This window comes from Camelus dromedarius, chromosome 17, assembly GCF_036321535.1.
Source record: "Camelus dromedarius isolate mCamDro1 chromosome 17, mCamDro1.pat, whole genome shotgun sequence".
Taxonomy (NCBI): Eukaryota; Metazoa; Chordata; class Mammalia; order Artiodactyla; family Camelidae; genus Camelus; species Camelus dromedarius.
Genome location: NC_087452.1, coordinates 6,747,012 through 6,773,379, shown reverse-complemented (window position 1 = coordinate 6,773,379; position 26,368 = coordinate 6,747,012). Strand labels below are relative to the sequence as shown.

Below are 26,368 nucleotides of genomic sequence, written 5' to 3'. Positions count from 1 at the left end.
CTCTTGGGCCTCACCGCTCCATTGCAAACTCCTTTTGCTGCAATTCAAGTAGAAATTACTTCCAGTTTAATTTACAGCAGGCTGTGTAATTTTTAATGAAACAAGTAGTTTTCATTTTAGCATAATTTCTGGTAACTCAGTGATGTAAGTATCACATCAATGTTAAACCCTATTCTGTTCGATATGGTTCACTTACCTCACATCAGATCGTTTGATACATTCAGTGAGTGGTGGTGCTTTTAGCTGCCTTAATGTCACCACTTATGATTTTTAGCGGATGAAATGACTATGACAAATTCTTAACCATTTGAAGCTCAGGGAACTCATAAAGAAAACAAAAGGCCACTAAAGTGTGAAAATGCTGAACTCCAAGTCATAATGAGACTCCACACATTACCAAGAAACCCGAAAGCATACCAAAAAGCCAAAGTCAATGGAGACGTTCTTTGGAAAGGGGAAGTCACAAACGCCCCAGCACATTCATAAATTTGTTGTCTTACCGCTGCTGTTTGCTGTCGTAGTATTTAAAAGCCGGTTTGGGTTGGGAGGTGGCAGGGGGTTGGAGTTGGGGGGACTGGCTCTGAAATGCCAAAGACAGGCATTAGAAACTCTAGAAAGAACTGGGAACTCGGGGGACATTTTACACAGAGATAAAAATTTCTGATGAACCCCATTCAATGATCTGTAGCTTGAACTCAAGTATTCACAGGAGACTGTTTCAAGGACTTTATTTTAAATTGATATAGATGCTATTACAAAATTCATTTATTGCATTCTTTCCATTTAATAGCTGGGATTTAAAGTGTTAAAGATTCAATTTGGCCCAGTGGAAAAAAAAAAAGATGAAGGAATCCTTTGTAAGTGCCATTTCTAAAGAATATGCCAAAACGTTTCAAAGTTATTGTTTGTGCCTTTAGGTTACAGTGCTAACCTCCTACCCCAAGTCAAGTGTAAGACACGGTCTAACTACCGACCACATCAAACTCGGGCAGCCACTATCCTGCAACTGCTGTGACACGCACGCCGACACCCAGGCACCCTGAGCTCACACACACGGAGGACCCGAGTTAGGACATCCTGCCTTTCCAAAAACACAGTGGCTCTGAACACCTCGACTACTCCTGGTGGAGGGGGGCTGGAGGATCCTTTTCTGAAGCTAGTTTCTCCATGGAAGAGAAGGAGAGGGGCTTAAGGACATTCTGGAATTTAGAAACAAAATCAAACAAAACCCCTTTGCCAAAAAGTCTGTGTCCTCTGCAAAGGTGGTGAACGAGTGAGGTCGGTATCTTTAGAGAGAGATGTTTTAGAGGCAGGAGGTAACTGACCAAGTGAGGATGTTTTGTAACTTTTTTTCCCTGGAAGGTAGAAAAGACTGAAAATTGGTTGAACATAGTATTTAGAATTTAACCTCTTCACTTGGGCATTTATGAATATGAAATCTATACGGCAACAAAGGGTACCACATTCTGGTCACTCATGGGAACAGTCCGCACGCCCGGACTCGTTCCTGTTCCGCTTGTTGCTTGGCTCCAGCTCAGCGCTCTCAGCTGATCTCACACGACGATTCTGTCTTGGGCTCATTTCTGCGCCTTGAAGATCATTTCTGAAAATGGAAAAAAGAAAACGCTGCTTAGAAAGTAATGGTCATGATTATTCCACAGCAGTTTCTAGTTCGCAAGCAACTTTCCATGCATTTTCATTTAATCCTCCAAACAGCCCTCCACTCCACTGACAAATCTACTCTGATGATGCGGCACCCACTTCACAACTGAGAAAACAGTGACTGGGCACAGATCTTCGGGGACAGAGCGAGGAGCTGAACCCCTTTCTTCTGAATCAAAATCTAGCCATTTTACACTTTTGCTTCACATGTAGAAAGCTGCGAAAACACCCTGACAGGACGAAGCAAGAGCGTCTAACAAAATCACAACTTGCCCTTATCCTGTCGAAGAGCTGAGGCTGCAAGGGAACCAAGAAAACAAAACTCCCTCCCAAGAGAGCTGGGCACGTACGTCCCCTCGCTTCAGGCAGAGCATGGGGCCGGGGCAGGGGCAGCCGCGGGACAGACGGGGGAAGGCGTAAGCTGATGCTCTACTGCTTTCTGGGATACAGGCAGAAGCCCGTGGCACAGGGGTAAAGCAGGGGACGGGGCGCCTGGGTCAGGCAGAAGCCCTGCCTCTTCCTGGACCCTTCTGTCCGATGAAGCAACAGCTCTGAGTTGCTGAGGGAAGAGCAGGAAACTCACTGGTCCACAGGCTCGGGCAGAGCCCAAAGCCTCTGGGAGGAGTGGGAGTAAAATCAGTCTGCCTGAGTGGGGAGGCCAGGAAATCATTTGCAAGACCCCAGGCAAAGATTCACTGCTGCTGGGAAATGGCAGAGACAAACCTCCACCTCCAGAAGAGAGGCAGCAGACTCTTTGGGCTGACACGCTCAAACAATACCAAGCAGAGGGTGGGTCCGGGCAGTCCGACCGCCTGGGAGGCGGGGGAGAGCACCGAGACCCAGGCCACAGGGCTTTAGACCGGCCCGGCCCACCACCAGCCTGGCACCGAGTAATAAGCAACTGCAGGAAATGGCTGAGGGGGAGGTACCCACAGGGAGAAGAGATGGCCCTTGAGGGGACTAGGGGTGCAGAACCCACTGGAAGGAAATTGAGCAAAATTAGTGAGCAAACCTCCGGCCACCCTGCCTCGACACTAAGCACCCACTGCTAGAGGAAGTTGGCCCCTCTGATGCAGCGAAGGTCACGTTCGTAACAAGGAAACTCCAACCTAGGTCAACGCCCCACACTAACGGCCCGACAGAAGAAGAGGGCTGCCTATTTCCAGCCATAAATGTTATTTACCTCAGTCTCTATGGGCATTCATTTAGGCAAAATGTACGCTACACAGAGAAGAAAAAAAAAACAAAAAAATCCATTGGCAAGAGATAAAGTAGCCATCAGATACAGATGAAATGACCACATGTTGGAACCATCAGGTCAGTACCTTAAATAACTATGACTAATGTTAAGGCTCCAGGGAAAAGCTGGACAACGTGCATGACCAGATGCTCCAGGGGCGGCTCTGAGAGACGAAGGTCATTACCGCCCTCCCCCTCCACATCCGCCGGAGCCTAAGGTTCCCGCCGCAGGCGGCCTTCTTGTTGTTCTTTCTCCACCTCCACACAGAATCAGTGTGCCTCTTTCCTATTAACCATAACTTTACCTTTTTTGTAATCTTCCCCATTCACATCCAGTCCTTTTACCCAGAAAGGTGAGGTGTGAGAGGGATAAGGGCATTTTTATAAAGCGCTCAGAGCCTCGTTATGGTCCCCACCTTGACTCATCTGGGCCGTGGTAAGGGACTCAGTAAGCACTGTACTCAACCAAGTGGTCACCAGGCTTTTGACCTAGGACAGGGGCTGGAAAATTTCTGTAAAGGGACAGGTATTTGGGCTTTGCGGGCCAGTCTCCATCACATGTACTCAATTCTGTTGTAATGTGAAAGGAGCCACAGACACTAGATAAACAAATGTGTGTGTCTGTGTTCCAATAAAACTTTATTAACAAAACACTAGAGCAGATGCGGCCCCTGGGCCATAGTCTGCCAACCTCTGACTCAGATCATGTCAGTCCAACAAGTGAATCCAGGTGGCTGAACCAGAGTCAAGTCTGAATCCTCTAGCACCTCTCTTGGCCAAGCTGCCACTCAGAGGGTGTACCCATCTGGCCAATGTGGCATTGCTCTTAGGGAGAGAATGCTGTATCATGCTGAGGAATAGTGAAGAAGGAATCCTGAGTTTTTGGAACAGGTTGATATAACCCCAACACCCTTTTTGTCCTGATCATTACCCAGAAGGTGGCCAAAAGGAGATGATTCCTTTCTGAGCACAGCAGCACTCAGTGAGCAAACTGCCTTGCTGAGGTGTGTGGACCAGGAGGAGGTGAGGGAGTTGCTTTTTCTCAAGGAGGCCATTCTAACATTCAGTAATATCAAATGCCTGTGAATTGCAGGGAGGACAGAAAGTTCAGCAAGATCCTTAACCATCAGCCCACTGTTGATTCCAGTCAGTCTCTTCAGAGAATAGGCCCTTCCTACCTACAGGAGTGACCCAGATGGTTTGATCGATGCCTTCCAGGTTTTGCAGCCCCAAAGGGGAGGGGTGTCTTTATTTTGCCAATCTGTGACCTCCATGACAAGTCTTATGACCTGATTTAACCTTAATTACCTCCTTAAAGGCTTCATCTCCAAACACAAGTACATTGGAGGTTAGGACTTCAATGTATGAATTTTAGGGAGACATGATTTGGCCTTGACAGCCTTCATGGGTCAGACATTCAGTTTTGACAAGATCCTAGTAGCAAGCTAACATCCACTTTTCGAAAGGGACATAACTGGTAGCTAGGCTAGGCTGGAGACAAGCCCAGAATCCCAAGGGGTGCCTCTAGGTGGACGCTGCCTCCCTTTGCCAGAGGCTCCAATCAATAAAATCATTCGCCGTAAAGACTTGTAGCTCAAAGGGGTTATGTGGGTTGTGGGAACTCACGGGTATCTGGGCTTCTCTACAGTGGCTCTTCTCTATCAGAGAATCTGCTCTGGTGCTTACTGGACGGGGAATTAAAATCCGGAACACATCATCTCCTGTATATACTCAGATGTAGAGGCAACAAAGACAGCACACTGAATTAGCCCAAAGGGCGCCACCTATAAGGCCACAGTGCTTCCCTTCCCCACTGTAAGGCTCGTCAAACCCCACGGAAATCAATCCTGGTGCTTCCTTTCCCCACAGAACAAAGCAGGATGACGCATCTGCTACCTCTGTCCAGCACGGTAAAATCTGAGTCCCTCCCCTGCCCAATGTTCACTCCTGGGTTCGTGTGGTTGGCCTTTTATCTCCCTTAGGGAATGGGGAGACCCCAGCTCCACAACTAAACAGCAAAGCTAGAAGGGCCAAAACAATTCTGAAAAAGAAAAAATTATAACACCAGTTATCTGAAGACGCTGAAGATGTGCAGCAAGAAGCATTCCCATTCATCGCTGGTGGGAATGCAAAATGGCACAGTCGTTTTGGAAGAAAGTTTGGCAGTTTCTTACCAAGTTAAACAACTCTTACCGTATGATCCAGCAACCATATTCCTTGGTATTTACCCAAATGAAATGAAAACTGTGTTTACTGCAAACCCTCTACTTTATTCATAATTATAATAATATAGTTATATGTAGCACTTTACAAAGCATAATTGCCAAAATTTGGAAGCAACCCAGATGTCCTTCAATAGGTGAATGGATAAATGAACAGCAGCAATCCATACAATGAAATATTATTCAGCACTGAAAAAAACGAGCCATCAAGCCACGAAAAGATATGAGGCAATCTTAAATAAATATTACTAAGTGCGAGAAGCCCATCTGAAAAGGTTACAACTGAAAAGGCTACACTTGGAAAAGATCACAACTAGGCAACATTTTGGAAAAGGCAAAACTATGGGACAGTAAGAAATCAGTGGTTGTCAGGGGGTTGGGGAGAAGATGGGGTGAAGAGACAGAGCACAAAGGAGTTCCAGGGCAGGGAAACTATTCTGTCTGATGCTATAATGGTGGACACGTGCCAATAAACGTTTGTCAAAACCCACAGAATATACAACACAAAGAATGAACTCTAATGTAAACTGGAAAAAAAAAGTTTAGGCCTCACACTAGCTGATTTCAAGGCTCATTATATAGCTGCAGTAATGAAGGCAGTGTGTTACTGGTGAAGACAGACATATATAGATCAATGGGACAGAACAATGATTCCAGAAATGGACCCACACATACCTATTCAATAAATTTTCAACAGAAGTAACAAAGTTACTACATGAAGAAAGAATAATTTCGTCATTAAACAGTGTCAGAACAACTGGAGACCCATGTGTGAAAAAGAAGAACTGAATGTCAGTCCATATCTTGCACCATTTACAAAAACTAACTTGAAATAGGACATAGATCTAAACGTAAAACCTGAAACTTCTGGAACGTATGAGAAGAATCTTTGTGACCTTGAGATAAGTGACTGCCTGGGTAGAGCACAAAAAGTACAAAAGAAAAAACTGATAAATTAGATTTCATCACAATTTAAAACTGCTCTTTGCAAAACACATACCTGATAAAGAACTCTCAAATCTCAATAATTAAAGGAAAAACCCAATTTACAAAATGGTCAAAAGGTTTCAAGAGACATTTCATCAAGACATAGGGATGGCAAATATGCAAATGAAAAACGTTCAATGTCACCAATCCTTAGGGAAATGCAAACTAAAATGACAATGAAATGCTACTATGTATCTATTAGAATGGCTTAAAAAAAAAAAAGGCAATAACCGAGAACATATTGGTCAAAATATGGAGAAACTAGGACTCTCATACATTGCTGGTGGAAAACGTGTGGCAGTTTCTTGTAGGCGGAACATACACTTATCATACAATCTAGCAAAGCTACCCCTAGTGTTTACCCAAGAGAAATGACAACTTATGTCCACACAAAACACTGTACTCCTGGAAACAACACAAATGCCCATCAACTGCTAAATGGATAAGCAAATTGTGGCACGTTCACATAACAGAACACCAGTCAGTAATAAGAAGGAATGAACTACTGATACACGCAATAACATGGGTGGCTCTCAAAAGCATGCTAATGGAAAGGACCAGACACAAAAGCCTACATTATTATATGATTCCATATATTTAACACTGTGGGAAAGAATGATTAACTGTAGGGACAGAAAAACAAATCAGCGGTTGCCAGGAACTAGTGGTGGGAGAAGGGGACTCAATACAAAAGAGCCCCAGATGACTGTCTGGTATGATGGAAATGTTTTATATATTAATTTTAAGAGTGGCTACATCACTGTCTATGTTTACCAAAACTCATAAAATGAAACACTTAAAACAGGTGACTTTTATTATCAAACCTCAATAAACCTGATAGAAAACCAAACATCTTTACTGTAGTTTTAGGAAGATATCACATAAGTATACCAATTACTTCTACATTATTTTAATCTTATTTCTCCCTCGGTAAATTTGATACACTTGCCTTTATGAGATAATAAAAATTTAGGACATCTTTGGGCAAGTCTAACGATAGTCATAACTGGACTCTACCAGAGCTCACAAGGGCAACTTATTTTTCCCTTAAGAGCAGATGGCAGTACAAGTGACTGCACACAGTACGTACATTTGTTTGAGGAATGCTCCATCAGAAAAACACAGAGACAGAAATAAAATACAGCAAATGAGTCAGAGTGTGTTTGCAGTGACCCCACAAAGTCAAGAGGGACTCTCACACAAAATTTGGTTTGGATGTTGAAACTGATAATAGCAAGTGCTCACACACACTCAGACACACAGACACACAGAAAGGGTGTATGAAAAGGTTTATTACTTGCATACAGAGGCTCTCTGGGGAGAGCAGGGCAGGCTTCCCAAGCTGGTCTGAAAAAGGCTTGAGAGAGCAAGGGAAGGAAATCAGCTTGGGGTTTTATGGTGGGTAATTGGGTGGGGCGGTCAGAATGAGGGCTGCCACACATGCAGAGGTTTGCCAGCTCCGAACTGGGAGCACCCAGGGTTTCTTGTCAGCCTGCCCAGGTGTGGGAGGGCAAGAGGCAGGACTGAGACTTAAAAGCTGTCAGCAAACATCACAAACATGGGATCAGACTCTATTTCAGGTGTACACTGATGAAGAACTCAGTTCAGAGAATAGCTGTGCACAGTGGGAAAGCACTAGACTTGGCTTAGGACGTTCGGGACAAGTCACTATCCCCCTGGGCTCAGATTTCTCATAAAACAAAGTGGACAGAATTCCTTCCTTCCACTGTAATCACAAGGATTAAATGATACAATGAGTATCAAAGTACTTGTTCCTTAGGTGATCAGCACATATTAGGAATATGATAGATGTTAAATTTGTCTTCTTCAATACCCAGAAATAACTTTTGCTAATTTATTAGTATTCACTTCCAAAAAAATAAAGGCATACAAGAAAAAAAAATATCAGCTAACATGCAGCCTTTCTTGGGATAAAACAATTTTTGTTTCTAGATAAAAACCTCTTAAGAGGGGTGGGTCTCTGATTTTTTTTCACCAGATGACAGAAAACTCTTTGATAGGCAATATTAAAAGAAAAGGGAGAATCAATATGCTATATGGCAGAATTGGCATCCAAAAATTTATAGGCTGGTGTCAAGGACTGACACTCACCAGAGGAAAAGTACAAAGGATGATAAATGTAGTAAGGACTTGTACTTCAGTCCAGAAATCATTTCCCAAATTCAGGATGGGAAGCCACGGTTTACTGTCAGAACAGGAATACTAGGTTCAAAAGGAATGAATAGTGAGAGATGTTAATAAGCAGACAAGATTAAATTTAAGATCTTGGAAAGTCAAATAAGAAATACAAAAGCAAGCAGTGATAGCCCCGGACAAGTTTTGCGCTGAATGTAGTTCTTAGCATAACACTTCAAAAGGAACATGGACAGACAGATTAGCGGCTGTAGAACGGGCTTGGGATTTGCAGGGCCAAGGAGCTTCCCAGGTTCTCTTGTCTTAAGAGGCCATTCTTCTTCCCACTCCAGGCAAGACCACCGATGAATACGATCGCTGCGTGGAGACAAGTCCACAGGCTCACTCTGCCTTTAGACCGCAGAATCTTCATACACAAAGGACTGTAAACAAGCTGGGGCCAGGCCCATCCACAGTAATTTTTTGATGGGCCTTTTGTTTTTATCTCCTTTGCTTCACATATTTTGGGGCTCTGTTGTTACGTGCATAGATGCCTGTAATTATTACATCTTCTTGATGGATTGATGTTTCCATCATTATAAAATGTCTTTCTTTGTCTCTAGTAATAATTTGGTCCTCAGGTTTAGTTTGTCTGATACTACTATAGCCACATCAGCTCTCTTTTGGTTACCGTTTGCATGGTGATATCTTTTTCTATCCTTTTACTTTGTGTCTTTGAATCTAGAGTCTCTTAAAGACAGTATATACTAGAATCGTGTGTTTAAAAATATCTGTTCTACCAATCTCTGCCTTTTAATTGGTGTTTAATCCATTTATACTTAATGTACTTACTGATAAGGTAGGATCTATGTGTGACATTTTGCTATTTGTTTTCTGGTTTTGGGGTGGTTTTTGTTCCTCCATTCTTCCATCATTGTCTTCTTTTGTGTTATTCTTTGAGTACTATTTTAATTCCCGTCATTTCTTTTACTGTATTTTAAAATTTATTTTCTTGGTGGTTGCCCTGTAGATTTTAATTAACATATTAACTTATAACAATCTAGTTCAGCTTAATGTCATCTTAATTTCAAGAGAATCCCAAAACTTTGCTTCTGTATAGGTCTGTTTCTTCCTCCCACCTTTCTGCTGTTATTGTCATACAAATTACATCCTTTATATATCATGTGCCCATCAACATAGATTTGTAACTATTGCTTTATACAGGTCTTTTTTAAAATCAGGTGGGGGGGAAAGAGTTACAACAGAAAACATGTCTATACTGTCTTTTGTATTTACCTATACTTTTAAACTTGCTTTTACTGTGACTTTTTAATTTTTCACATGGATTCAAGTTACTATCTAGTGTCTTATCATTTTAGCCAAAAGACTCTCTTTAGTATTTCTTATAGAGCACATTTCCTAGTGACCAATTTTCTCAGGTTTTATTTCTCTGGGAAGGTCTTAATTTCTCCCTCGTTTTTGAAGTATAGTTTTGTTAGATACAGAATTCTTGGCTGACAGTCTTTTTGTCTTAACATTTTGAATATGTCATCTCACTGTCTCTGGCCTCCACAGTTTCTGATGAGAAATCACCAAATTCCTTTTAAGTGAAGAATGCTTTCTTCCTTGATACTTTCAAATCATTCTGTCTTTGACAGAATCCCTTGAACTTCTTGCACGTGTAGAATAATGTTTTTTGTCAAATGTAGGTAGTCAGCCATTATTTATTTACATATTATTTCTGCCTATTTCTCTTTCTCCTCTCATTATATGTATGTTGGTATGCTTGATGGTGTCCTACAGGTCTCTTAGGCTGTTCATTATTCATCCTTTTTTCTTTCTGTTCCCGAGACTGAATACAGTCAGCTCTCCATATGCTCAGGTTCTGTATTAGCAGATCAAAAATATTTGGAAAAAATGTTCCAGAATGTTCCAAAAAGCAAAACTTGAATTTGCTGCATGCTGGCGACTATTTACAGAGCATTTACATTGTATTTACAACTATTTATGTGTCATTTACACTACGTTAGGTATTATAAGTAGTTAGAGATGATTTAAAGTATACGGAGGATGTGCACAGGTTATATGCAAATACTATACCATTTTATAAAAGGGACTTAAGTATCTGTGGATTTTGGTATGTATGGGGCAAGGTGGGGTGGAGGTGGTCCTGGAACCAATTCCCCATGGATACTGAGGGATGACTGTAATCTCAATATTTTCTTACACCTGCTCAAATCTGCTTAGTGAATTTTTCACATCAGCTATTATGTTTTTCAACTCCAGAATTTCTTTAAAAAAAAATTTCTATTTCTTCATTGGTATTCTCTATTTGGTGAGACATACTTCCCTTTAATTCATGAATATAGTCAAAACAGTTTATCAGTTGCCCCCTCATCCAGTGTACAGGCCACAGTTTCTTATTTCTTTGTATGTCTCCTAATTTTTTGTTGCAAACTGAACATTTTTACCAATATACTGTGGTAACTCTGGAAATTAGATTTGCATCCTTCTTCAGGGTTTGTTGTTGGTGGTGTTTGCTGTTCTTATGTGACTTCCTAAACTAATTCTGAAAATCACATTCTTTGTTGTGTGTGACCACTGACATGTCTGCTAAATGAGCTTAGTGGTCAGCTAATGATTGCGTAGAAGTTTCTCTAAACACCTAAAACCAATGTAACAACAAACCCCTTGTCAAAATCAGTTTTTGCCAAGGGATTCTGCATGTGTGTTGGGGCATGCGTTAAGCACTTCATCAACAATTCTGCCTTAGCTTCTACTTTCTGCTTGCACAGAGCCTCATGGTTTGCTAGAGGTGAGAGCTTAGGACCTTCTCAGGTCTCTCCTAAGCATGCACAGAGTCCTATGCATGAATGTGACCTTTTAGATCCACAAAAATATGTCAGAGCTGTTCAAAGCCCCCAGAGAAATCTCATTTTCCAGCCTTTCCTTTAAGCTTTTTGGTTAGCATATTGTTTGCCCCAACTGTTAACCACCACCTCAGATGGCTACACAAAGTTAATCAATCATCTCTATTTTAAACAAACTCCCTAGGAGGAAAGAAGGCTTTTCACACTGAGTGAGCTCCAAGCCAGGCAATGACAGTCTTGCAAGTGGGGGTCTTCAAGGGAACCACTAGAGAAGGCACAAAATAAGAATTCTCTGGGAGTGAGGCTGTGAAGGAGCTCCAAGTCTGTTCTGCCTTCTCTTGGGCTGCCAAGCTGCTGGTCCTCATCAAAATTGCACGCTACTGGCTTCCAAGGCCACTGTGGAGCTGGAGAGGTGGGGAGGGGAACAGCGCAAGTCAAATTACCACAAAGCTCTTCTTACCAAGACTCAGGCATTTTTCTTGAAGAAATGCTCCTTGGATTGCTACTGCCTATGGTTAATTTTCAGAGCTCTAAAAAAGTTGATTCTGACAAGTTTCATCAATTGCTTTTATGGAGAGAATTTGCAGAAGTCCTTGTTTCACCATTTTTCCTGATGCCACTCTTATCTTTTTATTTTCTTCCAGCTTTTAGCACCTGGTCTTAATACCTCTAAACTTTCACATATCAAATTTTTTCATCTTAACATTTTATTGCCATTTATTTATTTGGCTTGTTTGTTTTCTTGTTTGTTTGCTTGTTTTCAAGTTTTATTGTAATATTCCCCCTTACAATTGACTTCTATAAAATTACTATTTCTTAATTTTCTTACCAAGCTTTTAATTTCTTTCTAAAATTTTAAGTAGGAGTGGTATAGCTGACTTATCAAATGCAAAGAAATCAAAGAAGATGAGGCTAAAAAACTATCCTTTGGATTTAGCAACATGGATTCCGTCAGTGACTCCAATGAAAGCTATTTCGGAATGATGGGCCTGGTTGAGAATGCAGAAGAGTAAGCGGGAGATGAGGAAATGGAAAGTGAAGCAGAGGCCGTCCAGGAAGGAGGGCACGATAGCAGCTGCTTGGTGAGGCAGAGTGAGAGGAGAGACTGAGTGGGGTGTTGGCTGGTTTCAAGATGGGAAAGATTTGGGCACAATGAGAACTCAATGAGAAAGAGAGAGAGAGTGGGGAGGGAGAGGGGTCTAAATGAGAGAAGGGAGAAGGAATAACATGCCTGACAAGAGGGTAGGAAGGAGGTAGGAGAAATGAGACTGAAAAAGGAGGAGGGACAGCCCTCGATTACAAAAGTTAGGAATTATAAAAGGAGGGATGAAATAGATACACATACAGGCGGATTATACATCTGGTATTGGAAAGATGACGGTTCTCATATAACGGCTTCTATTTTCTCTATAAAGGAAGAGGAAAGGTCTTCAGCTCAGCTGGAACCACTGAAAAGAACTGAGAAGGGTTCAAATAATCCTTGTGAAGAACAAGACAAAGGACTAATCACAGAAACAGTAAGATAGCTAGGCAGTTCTGAGGCACACCTGAGTGTGTGACCTTCATGAAATCACAGTGGCACACATCCGCCCTGCTGTACCGCAATCTTATGACTGGGAACATCTAGGAAAGGATGAAAAGCTTTCTAAAGACTCTGAGCCAGTGCTTAAGGCCCGACTGCTAATTGCCCATCTGAACAGTTTATCTTTAGACAAACAACTTCTGACAAGTAACTGGAGTTATGGCGCTGAGATTCCATTTCTAAGCAGAAACATATAGAAACTAGCAGTAAACTGGACATCGTTACCTTGATACGTGTGAACTATCACGTTCTTAAATCAGTAAGCACAGAGAGTCTTTGGCTTGAAAATTAACTGTACAGAGTTATAATTTCTCAGGTCAAGTACACGCTTATTTCTTGATCATGAGGACTCACTTATGTGACGCTTCCCAGGCTTCCTCTTCTTCTAGGAGGTCTCTTATGATGTCTGAACTGGAACTAAAAGGATATGTATGTCAGTATTGCCAGACAATAAAAAGACTGCATGGTTCGTTCCATTTATATAAAATTCTGGAAAATGCAAGCTAATCTACAGTGACAGGAAGCAAACCAGCAGAGAAGTGGTTGCCTGCAGGGGGCGGGCTGGGCAAGGAGGGACGACAAAGTGGTGCAAGGAAACTTTGGGAGCCGTGGACAGGTCACCATCTTTATTGTGGGGCTGCTTTCATGGTACACAAAGGACAAAACTCATTAAATTGTGTGCTTTAAATACTTGCAGTTTATTATACCTCAATTTCAATAAAGCTGTAAAAAAAAAACCTTAATTAATTAGCAATAATAATTTTTTAAAAATCACTAAAGCTTAAATAAATCCCTCAACATAAAACCTGGATTCAAATCAAAATGCAATACAATTGCGAGCCTTTTCTAATAACCTATAATGAAAAAGAATATGAAAACAAATATACGTATGTATATGTATGACTGAAACATCATGCTGTACACCAGAAACCGACACATTGTAACTGACTACACTTCAATAATAATAATAATAATAATAATAATAATAATAATAATAATAATAATAATAATAATAATAAAATGCATTAAAAATACTCCCAAGAAAAAAAAATGACGCACCTTTTCAATTTCAACTGATGGCAACCAAAGACCAAGTCGTGTTTTAAAAATTGCACTCTAGTAAAGAGATTCACAAGAGATACTAAGTTCCTAGGTGGCGGTTAGTCCCTTTGTAACCAAAGTAAAGTAAAATGTAATTAATTGGAAACTGTGTTAATAATGGGATTTGTTATAACACAACCTAGCTTAATGTGCTGTGTAATCTTTGGCCTATCTGTGCAGGGCAGCAGAGTGAACAGGTTAGAGAGGACATATACTATTTCTTAAAAAAAAAAAAGCTGTTTTAAGGCTTTTAGCATCATGTCCTTACCCAACTACATTCCTACCAAACATATACAAATAGGTTTTTTAAAGATGTACATCATATAAAAAAAGCATTTCTTTAGACATCCAATACACAGAATGTCGTGGGCAGTGTTAGGGACAACTCAGAAAAAGGGAGTCACTACCCCCAGGGTAGAGGAGGCTAAAACAAAGGAACAACTCTCAGGCAAGAGACAACAGGTTTGCAGATGTTAGTGCCAATCATATTTCTAATGATATTCTAATAGATAACAAAAGTTTAAAAATTATGAAGATTTCAAATGCCAGTGAATCATTCTCAACCACTTCCGACAAATCGCTCTGAAGCAGTGTTTGCCTGTGATGCCTGAATAGGAAAAGGGCAACAACAGACAAAAAATAGTTTTGTACCAAATGTTTTACTTGAGGGATTTCCCTGCCCCCCAACCCCCAGATTCCCAAGACCCTCAAGGAGCTACAAGCAGGGCACCCTTAGTCTGTGGTTTGTAAGTATACTGGGCGATGTGTGGGGATTCCATTTGCACTCAAGTGTAGTGACTCCAGTCCAGTGAGCGCAACAGTTCCCAGACATTTCGGGATGAGGATCTGCATGTGGTAGGAGCAATACTTTTAGGATTTGTGGCTTGAGAAAACACGTATCAATAATGAATTATTATAGACATAGTAATACTGTTAATTTATATTTTATCCTTTAGAGCAGCACATGTATACATTTAAAAAATAGTGGACATACATTTGTGAGACTACTATATCTACAGACAATTCTTGATGTGCATGTACTTTTGCAGACCCACTGCAACCATGCCTTCAGGTTGCTGGGCTGGGAACCACTGATCTAAGCTGTCAGGGTACCTCAGCACCTACTACTCTTTTACACTGAGGATGGTCCCCTGCTCAAATGCAAGTGTCCCTGAAAATAGTAACACATTAATTTATCATCAGTCATTTTCACTTTAGTATAAACAAGCCTATAACAAGCTTTCCCATTAAACACCTAGTTAAACATAGTTCTCATTAAGAGGGAAGAGGGAAAAGCGGAAAACCCTTAAGGAGATGCAAGGCAGACTTCATCAACTCTATCTTCCTAAGAGACAGACCCACACAGCCACCCGCTGGGGAGGGCTAATATCCACTGCCACTCCTGTTTCCAGAGAAGAGCTCTAAACCTCTCCGCTCACAAGATCCCAGGCTTTGTTATTCCTCATTTTAGTGATAACTACTCCAACTTTATAAGGAAAACTGAAGCTGTTTATGTAACTTTTCCATTTCCTTCTCTCTACTCCAAGTTATACTGATGCCATCATCCACCCTTCTTTACCTAATAGAGCCACAGCAGTGTTTTTCCAATCATTTTTCATTATTGTCCTCACCCTCCATACCTAAGCATTTTCAGACATTTTTTTCCCCTAATTGCCCCTCAATGAAATTTTAATACCACAAATATAATGTGTATCTGTTTACATATAATACATGTAGCATATATACGTATATATACATACATACATATAATACATGTAGCATACATACACACACACACACACACACACACACACACACACACACACATGCTTTAAGATGGAGTAGGATTTTTTCACCATTCAGCACCTCCCCCTCAACCAATTCCCACCCCTTAGGGGGCGAAATCACTCCTATTGGGAACGCATGAGGTCAGGGAATGGGGGAAAGGCGGTGCTCAAGTGACGCTGGGTCCTGGCAGGTGTCACACAGCTAGAGAAATAGCAAGGTCAGCTTCTTGCTGACACCACCCTCCCCAAATCCATACATGCAATTAAAAAAAAAAAAAAAAAACCAGCAAGGTTACAAAGCATCCCCACTGTTCCAGCTAAGTAAGCAGGACGGCCAAGCCTGTCAAATAACCTAGTGGTCTGGGATCAATTTACCTATGGGCTTTTAAATCACCAGTACAAATCGCTGATTTGTTAAAGGAAAATATTTGCGGTGCACTAACGACACAAACCTAAGCGGTGTTTGCTATGCTACCCCAGTGAGAACAGACGGCAGAGGAGGTTTACAAAAAACATGTCTCAGAAGTGGTCTGCAATCTCCTCTTCCTCCACACGTCACCACCACTGGCCAGCACGATGCGTGGCTCCCCGATTTCCTCAGTTCTCATCACCTTTCTTTCTACTCCAACTCCAGCCCCGCTGCTAACCTGATGAAAACCAATCACTAAACCGAGTGATTCAAAGTTTGGGACGTTTAAAGCTTACCTAAAGTGAAATTTCAGCATATAGTGCTACATTTGCTGCTCCAATTCCAGTTACCCCAAGACACTGCAAGGTGATGCTAACACAACTAAAACAGCAGACAGAAACGTCCATTCCTTTCTAAGGTAATGTACTCGCTATATTCTACTCAAAAGCCGCATTTCTGAAATTGAACACACAGTTTCATAATAGGATTTTAGAAAGAGATGATTCGGCATGACACAGTGTTACTAAAATGATCACTCTCAGAGCTCTTCCTTGTGGATAGCGGTAACTAATATTTTTGAAATCTTAGTCATTTTAATATGCCTTGGAGATCAAAAATTCTTTTCACACACTTTCAAGATATCTAAACAATCCTCCACAGGAGAAAATAAATTACTCACTCCAGTATACCCAGGGTCAGGGCACAAACAGACCTACACAGCTGTAGCTTTAAATTCTCAGACAAGAATTTTTTTCAGAGTAGACTTCAGACACCCAACTATTTGGGTTTGAAACACTCTGGTGGACCATGATTTAAGAAGCCAGATGAATGTGAAGTCTGGTACATGAAAGTTACAGCTCCCCATGGAAGGGTATTCAAATTGTGCTCTGATGTTACCATCCAGACAAGGCTAGAGTGGATATAATTATACAAATTAAATACAAGAGACAAAGGTTCATAGGCACAAAATATGATTCTTGAGTTCTATCGGATTCCCAGCCCTTATTCAGGAAGATTCTAGTAGATGTATTTGGAACACTCACACTTGATTTTTCATGTAATTTAGACTTTGTTTTTAGCTCAAACTTTCAGAAGTGTACACTCAACTGTTTTTTGTTTGCTTGCTGGTTGGTTGGTCTTTGGCCTTTCCTATATAATTTTACTCCTGTCATTCCTGATCAAAAGTAGCAGCATAACATCTTACCAGGTGAAGGAAAACTCTTTGCTTATTTCTTTTGTAGCCTTTTATTTATTCTAACAGTCAAATTTTACCATCAAAACTGAACAGTAACATACCAAATACCTCTGGCAAAGGCATGACTGGTCATACTACCCAGAGGAAAAAACAAAATCACAGATTTTAGTGTCAGACAAAGTTAAGGTTTCAGTCCTGTTTCTGTCACTAGGTATGTAAGTAACCCTGGGCAAGTTACTTAATCTTTCCAAGTCTCAACTTCCTCACATGGAAAGTTAGGATTATAACACATGTAGTTCATAGGAATAATTAAAAGGTTAATCAATATAATACATAGAATGTTTAGCATAGAGCTTGGCACACCGTAAGTGTTCAATAAATGTTGCTTCCATTTTCATAAACCCAATTTGGGTCTGAATTACCCGAATAACTGCCTCAGCACCATGCTTCAGTGAGCCCTAGGAGACCAGATCACCATGTGCTCTGCTTTAATCTTTGATTTCTGCTGTTTCTATGACACCAGGGTGCAAGTTCATCAGAACCTGCTATTTATCCAGCATGGCAGGTACACAGGGTACTCTGGGGTAGGCAAAATGCAAACACCTGCTATAAAAATCCTGTGGACTAAAGGTGACTTATGAGTGGAATTTTTCTATTATCTAGTAGTTACTTCCTGCCAATCCCTCCCCAACTCCCAAATCGCTTCTCATAACTGGCATTAAATTGAGCATGGCTGAGTATATTCAACTTAAAAAAACAAACAAAACCTCTTTAAGGGCAGATCACTGGAGGACTGATGGACAGCACACAATACCCACCAGACAACAGTAAAGTAAACGCCGCCAGCTCCCATGAACCCTTCCCCAGACCCCTATTTTTAGTAATCTGTTCTGTAGGGTGAGCAACAGCTTATATGACAAATACTTCAGCAGTTGGCTGACAATAATGCATTTAGAACACTAAACACCCTAGGTTAAAAAAAATCACTTGTTGACAATAACAAAAATTACCATTTTGTGAGCAACTACTTCTACAGAGATCATCACAATGATCTCTCTAGACACAGTAGCTTTAATTCATACACGCATCCTAGTTTTATCCCCATTTGACAGACGGACAGAGGCTCAGAGAAATTCAAGGGAAAGCAAGGATGTTGTCATGCTTTCCACTAGATCTAGAAAAAGATAAAATGAAGAAAGCTTCAGATTCAGATTTTAGAAAAAGATAATACCAGAAAGAACTTATTTATCAAGTAATACATGGTAAATCCTTAATAAGAGATGAAGCCAAAGCATAACTAAGTTTATGTTCAATTTACAAAGAATTCACAATATATTTTCATCTCATTTGCTTTTTATAATCACCCAGGGAGGTTTCCAGGGCAAAAACACTATTATTCCATTTTATCAACAAGGAAATTGAAGCCCAGGGAAATTAGTTCCATAATCTACCACGTGCCAGGCACCCTGCTAGAGGCACAAAGCCAGGCTGAGCTGAACTCCCACAAAAGGAACAACGAAGATGGATGGCTAGGCACCAGGCTCTCGTGAACACATGTATTTCAAGGACTTGATGTCATAGTATCTTAAGGGAAGATACATTCCCTCAGAGCAATGTCCCATTCATCCAAAGGACAGCAGATCACATGTACTATCTAGTTTAAGCTCTTTTAAAAATATAAAAGATATGGAAAAATTATTCCGTGTTCTCACATTTTCTCTAGCAACTTTGAACAATCAAAATTCACCACCAAAAATAAGACGAACAATTTAGCTTTCACGGTATTCTGAAGTTCATAAATGTTCCCAGGAAAAAGGCTATAATAAAATACAAAACAGTAATGTATATCAGTAGAAAAAGATTTTGCTGCAACATTAAATTCCTTCAATGACACATTCCTAACAGTTGAAAAATCAAATGTGTAGTATGTTAACCTTCCAAAAGCAATTATGAAGATATTTAAAAATAACAAAGCTACCACTGAATTATAGTAAGATACTTATACCTTAGGTTCAGTTACTTTGATAATGTTTCCTTTAGATACTGTTTTCTCTTAATTTGACAGAAATATAAACATTTAGCTATTTTCCTAATAATCCCAATGCCCTCTAAATTACAAAATCCCATTAATGTATTTGTCTTACCCTACTGCCTGCATGACCAAATTTCATTAACCAATTTTTAATAATGACATTGATGAAGATGACGAAGATGTCCAAAACTTTACTTTGAAGTACTATTCTTTATTGCTTAAAGTAGATTAATATAGTTACATGCTTCAAAATGAAATTGACGCAAGAAGATACACACTGAGAAGTCTCTCTTCCTACTCTGTCCCCAGCCAACCTGTTCCCCTTGTCTCCAGCAAGTAACTACTTATTAGTTTGTTGTTTATTCTTCTGGTGTTTCTTTATACAAAACTAAATAAATATAAGCATACATCATTTCTTCCCCTTCTAGAAAAAACAGAATGCTATCTATGCTGTTCTGAATTTTGGTCTCTTCACTTATAAACATATCCTGGAGATCTCTCCATATCAGCACGTAGAGATCTTCCTTTCTGAACAATCATGTCGGATCTCGTGCGGATGTTCCGGCGTACAACACTTTTAGTTGATCTCACCAGATTCCTCTCCTTAGGGACTGTATTATGTAGCACTTCAACCAGAAATAAACGAGAGTGTCTGTTGCCTCACAGCCTTACTGCAGAGTATATTAGCAAATGTTAAGATGTTTGTCAACCTAACAGGTGAGAAATGGATTTAATTTGCATTTCTCTTTGGGCAAACCATCTGTTCATGACTTCTGCCCATTTTACTCATGGGTTTGTGGGTCCTTTCCTTCTCAGACTCTAGGTGCTCAAAAAGAGTATCAAATCTTGAATGTTTTAAAAATGGTTCTATTAAACCCCTCTAAATGATAAGAAAACATATTAGCAAATCTTCTTTCATTGTCAAAGACATTTCTAAGTTATATCTGAAAACCAAACATTATTTTTTAAAGCTACATATTTGAAGTGTTTCTTGGTTGATGAGAAAGAATTCCAAAGCAACTGTCTATTACATTTATCTTACTTTTAATTCTGAGTGCAGTTCACAATCAAATTGGTCTGATTCTTTCTAGTAAACCCTACTACCTCTCTGTAATCAATGCAGGAACCTGGCTAACCCCTTAACTACCTACTCTGAGCTGTGCACCAGCAGTTAAGCACGCTGGGGAAAAAAACAAAACCAGAAACAACCATCTATTCATCTGACTTTATCTGCTGACTAATCTCACTTAAAATCTCTGATCACAAATCTCACATGGGCAATCCTTACTCCCGGGCAATCCTACAATACTCACCTGGCATGTTCTGTCTCCCACTCTCAGACTCACACCTCAAACTGCCCACCCGCCACCCGACCCCCACCTCAGCTGATGAACCTGCCTTTACTACATTAAGAAGATAAAAGCAATCAGGCAGGAACTTACTGGTCATGCCTGGATCAGATCACCCACCTGCACTCACCTGTACCAAGATCCTCTGGCTTCCTTGCTGTTTCTATGGATGGACCAACCCTGCTCCTGGCAAAGGTCAACCCTTCCCCTGAGCCCACCTCGCTGCCTCCTCAGAACTTCACTTATTCCACACATTCCCCACATCAGTGCCTCCTTCTCTACCCCACAGCCCCAGCTAATCCCCCCTCGACTCCCTTGGGCTCCCCCAATACGGTTCTGATCTCCACCATCCTTCACAGCCAGTCGCCAAGAGCTGTCAAGAGCTGCTCTCCCTCCTTCATCCCCTAGATCCCGTTTCAGGACACGAGTTGTTCTTCCACGGGAACCCCTTCACTCAAGACCACACTTGCTAAGCAAGACCTCTGTGCTGCCCACATCCACATCCTTCCTCGAGTCTTATCTGACCTCTCAATCTGTCTTCTGTCTGCTTCCATGGCATCACAATGTCTTAGTTTTCCTCATCCTCTACTGGTTTTACTCTTCCTGGATCTCCTTTGCTCAGTCTCTTGTGTTTCTTCTTTCTAAACGCTGGGGTGAGAGAGGATTCAGTCCTTGGTGCCTTTTCTTCTTCTCCATGTCCCCGCTACAGGATCCCAGCCAACACCATGCCTTTCCATGTATCTAAGGCCCCGACCTCTCCCCTTACCTGCACCACTTTGTCTGCTATCTCTGCTTGGTTAGCTCACAGACCCAGAACAAAGCCCTCGATCACCAATACAACCTGCTCCCCGAAACCTTGGCCCAACTTTCCATTGTCTTTCTCAAATTTCCCCATCTTACTGAGTAAGCAGTACCACCACTCACCCAGTTGCTAAAGTCAAAATGCAGGATTCATTCAAAACTGACCTTTCCCTGCCTTACCGTATCCAAACCGCCTGCAAGTTCTGTCAGCCCTACAACCAAATTTATCCCCAAATCCACCCATTCCTATCTTCACTATGACTGTCCTGATCCACTCGACCATAAACCCTAGAAGGGACTGTACAGAAGCCTAACGGTCTCCCTGCTGCCACTCCTGCTTCACCTCTAGGCCCCCACCCCTTCTTCACAGCATGTGGAGTGAGAACTTTAACATATAAACCAGACCAGACTGTATCAGATCAATATTGATAAGTCAGTTGGTCCTCAAATTAATCTATAAATTCAATGTAATCGCATCCAAAATTTGAGCAGACTTTCTTTTTTAGCAACTGACAAGTTGATTTTAAAGTTTATATGGAAATGCAAAGGATCTCGAATAATCGAAACAATTTTTAAGCCCATGGCAGGCCCCTCTGGCCACTAACATCAACCATCCCTTTGATGAAACTGACACACAAACACTACCATTCTTCATGTGCCAAGAAAAAGTTAGGGGATACTGTATTAAAAAGAGTATCATACCTTTTAGGTCAATTACTTTAAATTCTGATAAAAAGTGAAGAAAAGTACTATGTATTTTTTTAAGGAAGATAAATAAAAGGACATTAGGTTAACTGTAAACATTGGAGCCCTCTTGGCCCTCTGGAAAAAATTTAATTTCCAAATACAATCGAACATTTGTGCTTAAGTTAAACTTATAAACTTCAGGGGGGAAAACAGGCATCAACTCTGAGTGTCTAATGTAAGGGAAAATCTTTTTAATTAGCACAATTTTCACTGCCACAACTAGATACTGAAGCAAGGTCTCAAGGTAAGTGGGCGGCGGGACAAATCATGATGCCTCAATGTTCTTATTCACTCAGCTGTCGTCAGTACACGTGACTGTGACCCAGCACAAACAAAACCTAAACACGAGACGACACTGAGGTCTTGGTTACCAGGTTACAGTATTCAGCCCCGTAAGGAGAAACGAATTAAAAGACAAGCAACATTCCAAAGATGAAAATTCCCACTACCACTTAAGCAGCGTTCATCTGATTACAGGTTTCTCTGATAACAGAGACCCAGAGGCAGGTACGAGGCTTGTGATGAAACTAGCGCATCTCCCACTCAGCCGGGCCAACCTCTATACACTCTACCCAGCTGCCCGTCCCGGGAACGCACATCCTTCTGTGCAAATGTGGGATGCCTGGCCAGCACCAACCACCAAACCGCAGAAACCCAGTATCAGGCCAAAGTCAGGCTGTAAAACTCCAGTCTCACAGCCTGTTCAAGCAGGAGGAAAATTTTAACACTACCCTGTACCGCTGGGTTTCAGGCAGTGGACACTGAACTGCCCTGTGACTCAGTCCCACATAAAATGAAGCATCAGACTAAATGATCTAGTGTATGAGAATTATCCCTCTAAAACTATATATACCCCAGATTTTAACACTGACACATTTTAAATTTTTTATTTGCACTATTACCCACACTCCAATAACAAGTGATAAACGGCTCTAACAAATCGTGCTTGCTAGGGCAAGGGAAGCGGAGTGAAGCACACACTGAGGAAATCATGGCATCCATAACTGACTTCTGCAGAATTACGTAAAAATATAACACGACTCTGCATCTGGGGATTAGTCAGCAGATAAAGTCAGATGAATAGATGGTTGTTTCTGGTTTTGTTTTTTTCCCCAGCGTGCTTAACTGCTGGTGCACAGCTCAGAGTAGGTAGTTAAGGGGTTAGCCAGGTTCCTGCATTGATTACAGAGAGGTAGTAGGGTTTACTAGAAAGAATCAGACCAATTTGATTGTGAACTGCACTCAGAATTAAAAGTAAGATGCACGTTGCAATGTTTGAATCTCTCTGCAATACAAGAACAATGTGCACTGCTGATGTGGTGAAATCAACAAGAGTGAGCAAAATCAGCGATCTAATACATCCCGTGTTCCAGAATGTAACTATTTACGCGAGAGTAAAGAGAACAGAAAAGACGTGCAAATTAATACCGCATGTCCTTCTAATAAGGCAACCGTATCACCTACCGTCTACACCCAGACACTTGGGAGAGTGACAGGGTGCTGCTAACAATGATGCCAAGGCAAGAAGTGGAAGCCAACCGATCTCAGGGAAACCAGAACATGTGGTCACACTATGTCCAACTGACATTTTGAACAACTCCATTAAAATGCTACTCTACTGACGAGGAAGCAATGGTGCCCAAGACAAAAATTCTGATGCAACTCATGCTGCAATGGGGAAAAACCTGGGCTGAGAATGACTGGCTTCAATCCTGTTCAGTGAACAACTGTAGGTAAGTCACGTCACCGCTCTAGGCCTCCATTTCCCTACCTGTGATACGAGGTTACTATATTTAGTGATTTCTCGAGGTACCCTTGAACTTGAAAATGTTGGTATGCTGTCCCAATATATCTTTACGCAGGCTCTGAAGGTCTCTAAGGAGATCTCATAAAATCTGTTCCTCTGATTTAAAAGCAAAGATAGTATAAAAAGTGAGAAGGCAGAAAAAAAGCTGATTTTAAATTCCAAGTGGACTGTAACAAACTATAAACTTGATCAATTCACTAAAAAGACAAAATTCCAATAGATGATATATAAGTTACATTTCATTTCTAGTCCACCCAATTTCATTCACCAGAACAAGGCCAAAGGATTCTGATTCTGACATTCTGTTTTAAACTACAGAAAGCTCTTAACTGGCTGCCAACGTCTGAGGGTCTGGGAATGCTGATCCAAAACAGCCACTGACGGTACATCTAACATCTAGAAGGGACTCGTGGTTGCTTCAAGGGCCCACACTGCCTCTTCTCAGAGCATTCTGACATACACATTCTCGGCTATTCTTTTTTCTTTTTCTTTTCTTTAAATGAAGAACTAAATTCTGAACCAGTCAAGATTATACTTCAGTCTTACGAATCAAGCCAAACATATGCAGAAGCACACGAGACAAGAATTTCTATAGTTTACAAATGTCTGAAAAACTAAGGGAAACACACTTTGAAGATTTTAACCTTATGCAAATAGCAAGTATTACTACGTCATGCCAACCCAAACTCTCAACACTATGGTCATCATACCAAACCTTGGGGGACGATCAGACACTGCCACAAGCTATGGCAAGTGTGGAACCTGGAAGAAACTGCCAATTTCTAGAAGCATTTTAGACACACAAGTATCACCCACTATGGAATTGTAACACTCTCTCCTGATACAGAAAACTGAAGGGTTCAACGTAATTTCACAGAGGACCTGTGTATCATGGCAGTTCACAAATTTGGCAGAAGCAAACAAAACTACTTGCCACCTAGGATTAACTCAGCATGCTGAAAAATCATGAATTTATTCTAAAACAACAATAACAAGGCTACTATAAAGAAGCCCATCAGATTACCCAATGAAAATGCATAATAAAAACCCCTCAAAAGGCACCAACATGAACCATCAAAGAGTAGAAGAAAACCTCATTATTTAACAGTGAATAGCCTTCGCCAATGAGAACTGGAGAAAAGATAAAAACTCTCTGTACTTTCACATTGTTCTTGGAGAATCAGTATTCAGGTCACTTTTACAAGCATGTCTTCACTAATAAAAACACGAGAACTGAAGAAGATGAGGCAAACTGTAACTCGTGCATGTTCTCCTTCTGATGATATGGAAGGCCTGGGTGGGCTACATCCTCTGAGGTGCGATCACTCTATAAAGTAAAAATATTAGCACAAGAAAGCAAAACTGATCAAACAAGTAAGACGATGGAGAGGAAAACAGAATTCTTCCTTCATGCTTCACTCATGGATCAAATTTTAACCTAGCACAAAATAATGCATTTTATAAAATGCATTAAAACAGGGCTTTATTAATTAATTTATATGACTAAATGTAACATGTAATTAAAATTTTTTTTTCTTTTTTCTCTTTTTCCTCCCTTAATGGAGGCAATGGGGATTGAACCCAGGATCTCATGTACGCCAAGGTATGCTCTACCACTGAGCTATACCCACCACTCCCCAATATTAAATGAAAGGAAAAAAAGAATAATTCAATAACCAAACTTACTACAACCCAGAAACTGTCCAATTTGCCACTGACGAAAATAACGTTTCCAAGATTTTGGTTTTCCAATATTCAAAACATTCTTTGAATATTTTCATACCAAAATCCCTCTTTATTTTGATGTTGTAATGTACTTCTTAAAAAATAAACTTTTAATTTCACAGTAGTTTTATATGTACAGAAAAGTTGCAGAGATGGTACAGAGAGTTCCCATGTGCTCCACACTCAGCTTCTTCTTTGGTAAACATCCTACATTAGGTCTGATACATTAGTTACAACCAATGAAGCAATATTAATACACTATTAACTAAAGCCCACACTTTACCTGTATGTCTTTAGTCCTTACTTAATGTCCTTATTTTGGCTCCAGGATCCCAGACAGGACACCACACTACATTCAGTTGTCGTGTCTCCTTAGGTGCCACCAGACTGTGACAGTTTCTCAGACTTCCCTTGTTTTTGATGACCCTGACAGTTGAGAGGCGTGCTAACAAGTTACTCTGCAGAAAGACCCTCAACGAGAGTCTGATGTTTCCCTCACAACCTGACTGAGTTACTGAGTCTGGGGAGGAAGAGCCCGGGGGCCGCGTCAGCCCCATCACATCACCCAGGAGGACACGCCGCCAGCATCACACCGCCGCTGATGCTGACCTTGATCTCTTGGCCCAGGCAGTGTCCGTCAGGTTTTTGTCTTCTCTTTTCTCTTCCTTTCCCCTTCCCTCTCCCCTCTTCTCTCTCTCCCTCTTTCAAGCACTTTCTGCC

At 41.0% G+C, this 26,368-nt stretch overlaps 1 protein-coding gene across 3 annotated transcripts in view; it reads right to left on the bottom strand.

Annotated features, from left to right (window-relative positions):
• Nucleotides 1-719: 719 nt before the first annotated feature.
• RAD18 (RAD18 E3 ubiquitin protein ligase) overlaps nt 720-26,368 on the bottom strand; it is a 100,022-nt gene continuing 74,373 nt past the window's right edge. For 2 of the 3 annotated variants that reach the window (XM_010984978.3, XM_031470790.2), the window contains 2 exons: nt 13,050-13,112; nt 720-1,603 (listed from right to left, as the gene is read on the bottom strand). In XM_010984978.3, coding sequence (XP_010983280.1) covers nt 1,471-1,603; nt 13,050-13,112 — 196 coding nt within the window. In that variant the 3' untranslated portion in view covers nt 720-1,470. The remainder of the gene's footprint in view (nt 1,604-13,049; nt 13,113-26,368) is intronic. The other variant, XM_031470789.2, reaches the window with a different exon arrangement.